General features: G+C 39.6%; 1 protein-coding gene across 1 annotated transcript in view; it reads left to right on the top strand.

Annotated features, from left to right (window-relative positions):
- The first annotated feature begins 2,463 nt into the window (after window positions 1-2,463).
- Window positions 2,464-11,027, top strand: part of nt5dc3 (5'-nucleotidase domain containing 3) — a 54,312-nt gene continuing 45,748 nt past the window's right edge. Inside the window, 6 exon segments of the mRNA XM_038294322.1 lie at window positions 2,464-2,852; window positions 4,770-4,942; window positions 5,179-5,253; window positions 7,250-7,305; window positions 8,486-8,576; window positions 10,597-10,734. Coding sequence (XP_038150250.1) covers window positions 2,558-2,852; window positions 4,770-4,942; window positions 5,179-5,253; window positions 7,250-7,305; window positions 8,486-8,576; window positions 10,597-10,734 — 828 coding nt within the window. The 5' untranslated portion in view covers window positions 2,464-2,557.

Below are 11,027 nucleotides of genomic sequence, written 5' to 3'. Positions count from 1 at the left end.
CAGCTCGTCCAATCACAGACTTCAACATAAGTCGATGACCGAAAATCGTGGCTAGTCACCATTGGCCAGCAGAGAATACTCAGCACATGCATCCCTTCCTAACAGTAGGAATGTATTATGGATGGAAATCTAAATTGGTTAAAGATTGATTTCTGATGTAAAATGTCATAGTGACAAAACGGGACTTGGTGACACAAAAAACGACGACCTTTTTTTTTTTTTTATACCCAAGTTACCATAACTGCTCTGTCCCAGACAATATAAAACAATGGAATTAGATGACAGCAACTTAACGTGCAAATTTGAAAGATATGTAAATATACTGGGACCTGCATGAGAATCTCCTAGGAGTGTCTTTTATTTCTGTAGGGTTTGTGAGGCTAAAGCGACTCATAACCAACCCAAGATCATATTCAATCACTTTTAAGTTTATAAGCGTTACCTATAAATGTCCACCAGATGGCGGTATTAAGTAAGTAGTAAGCAGCATTCTGTTCTTAACTTTTACATGAGTATTTTCAAGATAAATAATCAGTTGCTCGAGATGTGTGTGGCTATTTATATATATATTAAATTCAGTTTCTGTTTAGTTTATTTATATAGCTCCCATTCACATGTCATCTCATGGCACTTTACAGTTCATCCAGATCAAACATTCAAATTGATTCAGTGTTTTCTATCTAAAGAAAACAAGTTGATTGCATCGACTTATTGACTCGAAGGCAATCCCTCACTCTAAGCATGCTTGTAGCGACAGTGGGGAGGAACAATTCCCTTTTATCAGGAAGAAACCTCCAGCAGAACCAGGCTCAGTGTGAGCGGCCATCTGCCAAAGCCCGACTGGAGTTCATATATATCTGTGTGTCAGCTGTGTAAGCTGATTCTATTGCCTGCATTTGTAAGACAGCAGATTTCTTTCTGTGTGTTACCCCAAACTTGTTATAATTAAGAATATCTAAATAACTAATAAATTAGTCTTTTTTGTAACGTATAAGTTTGATTCATCCAAGTACAGTTAACACGTAGTACTGTTTTGAAGCCACTTTCCATAACAACGTTCTCATCTTAGTTATCTTGAAATGGCTTGACTACCACATTCAATATTTTCCTGTTTTCAGTATTGCATAGGAAAGTAACTTTTTCCAGCAATATATAAACAGCAGGGTTCAAATGATTTTGGACAATATGGACCAACCCTGGTTTAATTTCAGGCAGTAGAGTTGGATATGTGGATCTGCTCTAATACATCTTTTTTTTTTTAAGTAAATAAAGTGACCCGTATCTAATGTTAAGCTCCTTGATGGGAAGTGGGAAACCGGAATTTCTAAACAAAGTAATATAAAGTAATATAGGATTGATCTTTTTTTTCCCAATGAATCAATTTCCATAACTGCAGCTGGTGCCTAAGCCTAGTGATGTAAAAAGAAGAGGCTGGGTATACCATAAATAGATGGCTAAACCTGCACAGGTAAAAACCCAAATGTACACATGTACACCTAAAGGGTCACTTAGAGTTGGCCTTTTCCCTGGTGTGAACATTGGAAAGGGGCCTGGATACTGAAGAGAGGAAATATATTGCACAAGGAGAGCATTAAGACCGTCTCCTCATATTAAGGAGATAGTTGACTAGAATCTTGGTCTTGGGTTTTTTTTTCATAAAGAAGATACAACCCTGTGTAAATGTGCAATTATGTTCACAATTAGTAATTTTTAGGAGTGTGCATTGAGATTAACCTAAGCTAAGTCATCCTTATTTTTTTTATACTTTTCTAACAATTTCTTAATTTGTTACAAAAATGAAACTTATTTCTTCATAAGTTTCATTTCTGTGTTGAATATAATTTTAAGGAAGACTGATTAGTAATTTAGTATACACATTCTTCTTGATGATGATGTCTTTATCCTTGCTGTATAGCAGATGGCTGATCCTCCTGCCACAGGTTTCTTCCTGTTAGGTGATTCTCCTCTACTGCACATGCTTCCTCAGGACGAGGGACTGCTGTAGTTTAAAGTGAACTCCTTGCTATAACTTCAGATTTTTTTTTTAACCAATGGGTATTCTATGACTAACTGACTTTGATTGCACTGCTGTATCATTAAATTTGTATGGGATAACATGATTTAATTGATTTTGGAATGATTTTTGACCTGTAACCTGACACAAATAGGTCAATTTTTATCTTAATCTTTTATAATTTTCAGCTCTCTGAGATATGAACCAGGCTAAATTAACTGTACTGAATTTAATCAAGTTGTATATATTCAATAGTTATTATTATTTTATTATTATTATCTATTAGTTTTAAACACGGACAAAATTAAAAATTGGTGCAATTTTTTTTTTATTAAACACATTTTTCTCTAGGTCTACCAGATTTGGCCGAATGCCAGACGCATCGGCCTCTCATTGGCTGCGGTTTGTAGAAACGCGGAAGTGACGTCAGAACAGCTATACAGGGACAGTTTGGTGTATCTAGAGAAGTCTGCCTTTCCCGCGTGCGGCCGACTGGTAGTCCACAGCGACCCCGCACCTCTGGTCCCCGCAGAGAACGTCGCAATGACGCCCCTGTCGCGGTCCCTCTCGCCTCTGGTCAAACGGACGGAGTGTCTGTGGAGGCTGGGGGTCTTCCGTAGCTTTCTACAGGGGCAGGCCGACCGCCGGTCCATACCTGGTTGTTGGAAGCGGAGTTTCAGAGCAGTGTCCTGCGGAGGAGCCGGTGTCCAGCCGCTGCTGAAGCCGCCCGAAGCCAAGCAGAGCAGCGCATCTCTGAGCAGCAGCAGCTCCTCAGAGGGTCCGGGGGATACAGACAAGCTGTGGTCTGTGTACAAAGAAACGAAAAGACTGACAGAGGGTATGTTGTTCTCACTAATAAGTTCATTTAAAAAAATTATAGCTCAATAATGCTGCTGACTGATTCATTAACAGCTTTGCTTTAAAAACACCTATAATACTAAACATGTTATAGACCAGTAACTAAAATAAAGCTGTTTTACTAAGACAAAATCTCAAATATTTCAAGCAAAAGTTTAGTTTTCTGTTTATTTTAACAAGATTTTTTAAATTCTGTATGTTTGCTATAAAGATACATTTTAAATTAATCAAAGGTCTAATTAAAATCAGCAAATTTAAATTTAAGTTATTTGCTCATTAATCTGCATTACACTACAGATCACAATGTTCCTATATAGGAATGTATATATATTTACCATAATACCACTGAGCTTGCTACTAATATTGCTGAGCACTGCTTGTCAGCTGGCTTAAAGAATGCCACTACACTCTCTCCTCGGTTCCTAGAAGATCCAATCCAATCCACTTTATTTATATAGCACGATTTAAATAAACACAAGGTTTCCAAAGTGCTGCACAAAAAAGATTCAATTACTAAAATAAATAAAAGTAAATAAAATAAAATAAAAGCACTGCCTGCACAGGATAAAAATATGCATGTGTATACATAAAATCAACACTCTACATGGTGTCAAAAGCCAAAGAAAAGAGGTGGGTTTTAAGAAGACGCATTTAGTTGTTTGGAGGATAAACTATTTTTAAATCAGTAATGTTTGTTAAGGGGTCGACTACAGGCCCACTGCACGAGCAGATAGCCCTACTAACTCACACGTTAATATAATTTCCAGAACAGCAAATAGTAAGATATTGTGCGCAATTATAAAATGTACTTAAACATTTCTGCAGAAATTCTGAAATGTTAATTTTCTTTGTTTGAGTGTATTTAAAGACAAAACAAAAAATATACTTTATAGTCAATGTTAATGTACATGTAATAACAAGGATGGGGATTGGCTGCCTAGTGATTAGGGCAAAGAGCTTGGAATCCAGAGGTTCTGAGTTGGAGCCCCACTCCTACGGACTTCCACCTGGGTCCCTGAGCAAGACCCTTAACCCCACTCTGCCCCCCAAGGGTGTGGGTTAAATGCAGAGTTAATTTCATTGCTCTGTACTTGTGACAGTCTAATCACAATAAAAGCTGGAAAGAAAAGAATGAACCAAAATATATTTTGTTTTTTTTAGCTGTTTTTTTTCCCTTTCTGTTTTCTTTCAATCTTAACTCCATTTATTTTACAGGTGTAGCCACTTAGAACCCTTAAAATAACATATTCGTTTAGGTGAAAAATGTCTTTTGAGGTCTTGAGAGCCAGATAGATGTCTGTGAATAACACGATTCGACACAAGTCTTGAATTTGACACTCGTACTGTAGCTCATGTCAGATTATTTCTCCTTAAATGATTGTATTCAAACTCTGATGCTTTGCCATTTTTCTTCAAGGTTAACATGCTGTAGAATCTCACACTGGCCCATTTCTGCTCAGAGACTCCAGAGGCAGCAATTATGTCTATCAGAAATATTTTCAGTAAGAAGAATAAGTTAAAAACTGAAACGTCTAAAAAAGAACAACAATGTCTCATATTAAGTTTTAAATCACACTTTTTAAAAGCTGTTATATTGAAATAGGAAATAATAGCATTTGCTCTGTGTAGGTCCTCATAAAAAACAAACAATGCTTGTTTTAAATTCAAATTATCCAGAAACACTGCTAAGGTATGCGCCTCAATTATTTTTTCCCCCCACTGTAATCTTGTATTGCAGCAGGTGCATAAAGCTTCTCTATGAGGCATAATGTAAATATACTAAATTGTTAACCTTAAAAAAAACTTGTGCATCAGGGGCCGTCATATCTGAATGTTATTTGGAATGGGAATAAATGAAATGAAATTAAACCCTTTGGTGTATTACATTTTCTCTTAGTTATATCCACCAGCTCCGTCGATCCGGACACCATTTTTGCAAACAATGAAATGAGCCTGCGAGACATCGAGATCTACGGTTTCGACTATGACTACACCCTGGCGTTCTACTCCAGCCACCTGCACACGCTCATCTTCAACATAGCGCGAGACATCCTCATCAACAACCACCGGGTGAGGTGCCTGTTTTAAAAGCATCACTGAATAACGTTTGAGCTCTAGGAAACTAAATTTTAAAGAAAACACACTAGGTATTGTTAGAAGTAAGGGTTTTTTTTGTCATTGCAATACTTGAATAACAGTATTACGGTAGCCATTGATTTAAGATGATGTGCAGCTTTAGTTTATACTAGACATCTGCCACTCATAGTTAATCAGATTTTTTATATGACCTAAACTTTTGTTTGTAGTATCCAGAGGGTTTGCGGAAGTATGAATATATTCCAGATTTTGCTGTAAGAGGGCTTCACTATGATGTCCAGAAGGTAAGAGAAACATCCCCTCTACCCAGCTGTCTAACTGCTGCTGCCATATATAGAAAACTTTGTATCAATTTGACTGTATGATCTGGTTGAACTGTAAAGTGCCTTGAGATGACATGTGTTGTGAATTTGGCGCTATATACAGGGTCCCCGCGGGTCCATAAAAAGTCTTAAAAGGCATTGAATTCTTCAAAATAAAACTAAGGCTTTAATTGGTATTAAGATGTCTTAAATCAGTCTTTCGTAGGTCTTAATTTTTAAAACATTAGCGTCAAAAGCATTTAAAGCGTCAAAATCGAGTTACAGAGAAACAGCCGGTATTTCTCAGTTTAGTTCCACCCTTGTCTCTGCAACGCCTCCACTTATCACCAAATCAATCATACTAAGAAAACCATACAAAGAAAAATAGCTGCAAAAAAGACTTAGCACTGGTTATGTTGTGGCTTTAAAACTGATTTGTTTTGTTCCCTGCTAAAACAAAGTTTGTGAATTCAGTTAAATAATTGTTAAAATATATCTGTCGTTTGTGTGTTTTTAGCTTTCTTCCTGTATGGGAAGCTTTTCAAAATCTGAAACATTATTGCAGTGGTTTATGTTAAAATAAACCTTTGGGTTAAGTTGTCACAAGCAGGTTTTTCTTGTGTTTCTTGTGAATTTGGTCTTAAATTTTTATTTCAAGTGGCATTAAAAAGTCTTAAAGCTATAGTGTGTAATAATTACAGGGATATACAGTCAGAAATGTAATATATTATACATAACTATGTTATTTATCATCATCTACAAGCTCAGCCTCTTAACCTTAATATTTGCGTTGCCTTAGAATTCGTTATTTATAATTACATAGGAGCCATGGAGGCAGACACCTTTGCACTACGGCAGCACAGAGCCAACAAACTAGCGATTGCGAGATCGCCCATTACGCTCGAAAGTAACTACGGCAAGTTGTTTAAAGGGATAGTTCGGTATTTTTGACATGAATCTGTATGGCATCCCCATCACCAGTGGCATGCAATCACACTGACTTACCCCTGGCAGCGTCCTGTGAGCAGAGTTATCGTCCAGTTTTGGTCAAGCCGAAAGTAGTCCGGCAGGTTTTTAGGACCAGCGAAATAAAACTTTTCTCTTCCCAAAACATTATGTGTTCAAAAGAGTGATATTTTTGCATCCCAAAAACGTTGTAGTGGAAAAAGTCACACGTCGTTATCAATTGGTCCTATTTTCTCTCTGTTCGTATCACTGCGCGCCGTCATTCAGACAGCGAGCTCAACAACAGCCAGATGCATGTCTCCCTCCGCCTAGCTCCTAGCTGGGCGGACCGAGACATGCATCTGGCTGTTGTTGAGCTCGCTGTCTGAATGACGGCGCGCAGTGATACGAACAGAGAGAAAATAGGACCAATTGATAACGACGTGTGACTTTTTCCACTACAACGTTTTTGGGATGCAAAAATATCACTCTTTTGAACACATAATGTTTTGGGAAGAGAAAAGTTTTATTTCGCTGGTCCTAAAAACCTGCCGGACTACCTTCGGCTTGACCAAAACTGGACGATAACTCTGCTCACAGGACGCTGCCAGGGGTAAGTCAGTGTGATTGCATGCCACTGGTGATGGGGATGCCATACAGATTCATGTCAAAAATACCGAACTATCCCTTTAAGTCTACATGAAATCTATACCCTACACAGACTAATGAAATACTATCTGTAAAATTATCTATGTAAACAAACCTCATCACTTGAGAAGGTAGGTGATGCGGACGTCATGGAAGACATTTTGTCCCGTAACGCTCGCAGTACTGTTGGGGGGGAGAAGCGGTGGGGGGGAGATGTTCATGTTGCTGCGGTCTGCAGTCTGGACGTTAGATGTCGCTGAAAATTACACACTGTAGCTTTAAAAAGTCTTGAATTGAACTCACCTTATGCTGTAGGAACCCTGTATATAAATAAACTGAATTGAATTGAATTGAATATGAAATCATGTTCTCTGCTTCTCCGCAGGCTCTCCTGATGAAGATAGATGCTTTTCACTATATTCAGCTGGGGACAGTTTACAGGTATTTTGTTTCTCCTATTCAGTGTTGAATGAAGTTCTAGAAATATTATTACACAGGTTCATTATACAAATGTTCTAAAAAATTTCCCAACAACAAGTTTACTGATGATTTAAGATTTCAAGATAAACATTTTGTTACAGTCTTTTACCCCATTTAGACTACCCTTGAAAAACCGATCCATGTCAACACCGGTCCGAGCTCGGATCTGACGACCGTTAACACATCACGCTATCTTGGTTCCTTGACTCCTCGCCTCCTAGTGACGATCTGCAGTATTACTGCCAGGATTAAAGGAGGAAATCAAGCAGTTGGTGGCGGTAATGCACCAAAAGTTGTTTGCCAACCGCCATAAAACACAAAAAGAAGACGAAGAAGGAGGGAATCGAGCAATCAAAATGGCGGCGCCTGTCACAATCAGAAACTTATGCTTGATTATTATTGCTGTACTTCAGTGTTTGCGGAGGGTCAGGCGAAGACGGCAATCATTATTTAAAATGTTGCGTGGAGAAGATTTCGATTGTTGTTTATAGTTGTTCTTCTTCTGTTTTGTGTTGTTGGCAAACAACTTCCGGAGGGGCATTACCGCCAACTACTGGAATAGAGTGTGAATCGGGATGTGCAGCCAGATGGAGATGACGCGTTCTGCTCATGCAATCTTGTTATCAGAGAACCGAGCCAGGGAAAAACCGAGCCGAGCCCACCTCTGGAACTGGTCTGCAGTTAGCTCGGTTCGGTTGTGTCTAGCTCGGTTCAGTTCAGTTTGCTTTCCATTTACACACGATAAGTTATCTCAGTTACTGAGCTTGGACCAGTCTCGACACGGTTTTTCAAGGGTAGAGTAAATGGGGTAGTTATCTCCATATGAGGTATAAAGGTTCTGCTGGAGGTTTCTTCCTGTTACAAGGGAGTTTTTCCTCTCCACTGTCGCTACAAGCATGCTTAGTGTGAGGGATTGCCTTCGATTCAATGAGTCGATGCAATCAACTGGTTTTCCTTAGATAGAAAACTTTGAATCAATTTGACTTGATGATCTGGTTGAATTATAAAGCGCCTTGAGATGACATGTGTCTTGAATGTGCGCTTTAAAAATAAACTGAATTGAATTGAAGTACGAAAGCTGAAACATTACAAACGATTGTCCTAGTGAACACTGTTGAATATTTTTCTCCTTTTCTTGCAGAGGCCTTCACCCAGTGCCTGATGAGGAAGTCATCGCCATGTATGAAGGCTCCCATGTTCCTCTAGAGATAATGAGTGACTTTTATGGCAAGGTGAAGATCATCTACTCTCCCTCCCTCTCTAACTGAAGCCCGTCACAACTTTTGATTTTGACTTCGATTTAGACCAGCGTATGCCTGACGTACAGAAAATCTGGCAAAAGCACTGGCATACTTTGGATAAGTTATGGGTACAGTTTGTATAAATGATGAGCATGTGGAACTACGGTGAAACACGCTGGCAGATGTCGTCATACTGCAAGTATGTTTAGAAATTTCTTGACATATGCCAGCGTATGCCATACGTGAGGCATAAGTTAGAGGTAAGTTATCTGATTATTGACATCCGTTAAGTAAAAGGTACTCATAACTCGTGGGGTCTAGCTTATCCAAAACCTCTGAGTAACTGGTGCATAACTTATGCATAACTTATCAAGAACTTCTGTCCAACGCATATCAACGTATTTGACGTGTTCCAGACGAGCGCTGAACGTGTTTCTGACTTAAAGCTACTGTATAACGGCGTATTGGTATAAAAGGGGGTTCACAGGAGGAAACCGTCAGTTCTCCTCCAGACTTCATCGTCATCATAGGATGAAGCTGAGGGTGAATGTGATGGATCCTCCCTGCGTTCACGCCCACAACCATCAAACTTCCTTGCGGACATTACACTGAATCTGCTGCAGCTGCAAACCTTTCTTTCTTTTTCATTTTTCTTTTTATTTACCGTATTTTCACGACTATAAGGTGCATATAAATGTCTTTTTTTCCCCTCAAAATGTGTGGCGCGCCCTATAGTGCAGTGCGCCCTATGTGTGTTGTTACTGCGGACATTGTTAAGACCACCATGAGAACGTTAAAGGGGGAAGTGTGGGCGTAGATTGTGTGTAAAAGAACAGGTATGTGCTTTATGCAGAACATTGTTGTCATAACAACCCTGAAAATGGCAAAGAGACACGCCTATGAAGCACAGTTTAAACTGAAGGCTATCAGCTACGCAGAGAAACATGGAAATCGAGCAGCCGCGAGAGAATTCAAGATTAATGAATCGATGGTTCGCAAGTGGAGGAAGATGGAAAACGAACTCCGACAGCAGACTTTTCCATCTGGAGTCGTTATTAAGGCAAATGAAAAGGGCTGGATGGATAAAGAGATGATGAAAGAGCGGCTGAGGGAGGAGTATGTAAAGAGACCAGGTGTTTTTTTCCACGTATCACCATCGCTGTTAATCTGTGACTCCATGCGTGCCCATCTCACAGCCGATGTGAAAAACAAGGTGAAACAAATGAACGCTGTGCTTGCTGTTATTCCGGGAGGTCTGACAAAGGAACTTCAGCAAGCCGTTCAAAGTAAGGCTGCGAGCGGCGTGGGAGCGATGGATGACCGACGGAGACCACAGTTTCACGAAAAGTGGAAGGCAGCGCCGGGCAAGAAAACAGAGGATGATGACTTCGATGGGTTTGATTAATACTTTGTAATAAATACATGAATAAAGCACAAATATACTCAGTTTTGCTCCCGCTCTATTTTTAAATAGGCAGTAGAGGTATTTAAAGGTAGTAGAGGATATGTACCTGTATATAAACACATAACTGAGACTGCACCTTTTAGTACGGTGCACCTTATGGTCGTGAAAATACGGTTATCTTTTTTTTGGGGTGGGTGATAAACAGCAGCTAGGTTAAAACCGTGATCAAAGACTTATTTTTATGCAGACCAGGCGCCTCCAGCTGCATGGCTGCCCCCTCAGTAGCAGCCATGCGCCTGAGGGGAGCAGCTTTAACTGATGTTTCGTAATGCCCATTAAATTAAGCTTGTGCATTATTTCACGGGCATGACGCTGTCATGTGTTAGGCATAAGTGCGGCTGTCATAGGACATAAGTTCTGGACTCGTTATGAATGCTCTATGTATACACCCTAATTTGAAAAAACACAAAGAAAGTTCAGCGTATGCCAGCGTTATAGAAGATTCTGGTTCGCCCGGCATATGCTGGCTAAATCGGCAAAGTGTGACAGGGCCCTAAGATGACGAAGACTCAAATGTACACAGTAATAATGACTGCTGTCCTGCAGAGTACACATGGCCACACCATGAAACAGTTCATGGACATTTTCTCCCTGCCGGAGATGACGCTCCTGTCTTGTGTCAATGACTTCTTCATGAGGCACAACATCGATTACGAACCCGTCCATCTCTACAAAGATGTTAAGGTAAGGGTGCCTTAGGCTGGTGGCAGCTGCTGAATCCAGCTTATGCCAGTGATATGAATCCTATTTTAGAGTGCTTTTTAAAATCGTATGAATATTTTTTTTTGCATTTCTTCTACATTGCTTAAAGTTGAATGTCTTTTATGAGGACTTTGTGTGTTAACCCAACACAGAGTAGTGCAAAGTTATGAAGAGTTATTGAACAGCTTACCATTCCATTCACCATTGCTCACAAGTAAATTCCGCAGCATCCGCTGCAGATCCACCAGGTTGTGCAACAGCTTCTTCCCCACTGC

Source organism: Cyprinodon tularosa, unplaced genomic scaffold (assembly GCF_016077235.1).
Source record: "Cyprinodon tularosa strain WSP-4 unplaced genomic scaffold, ASM1607723v1 ctg339, whole genome shotgun sequence".
NCBI classification, from domain to species: Eukaryota; Metazoa; Chordata; class Actinopteri; order Cyprinodontiformes; family Cyprinodontidae; genus Cyprinodon; species Cyprinodon tularosa.
This window is presented reverse-complemented; position numbering and strand designations above follow the sequence as displayed.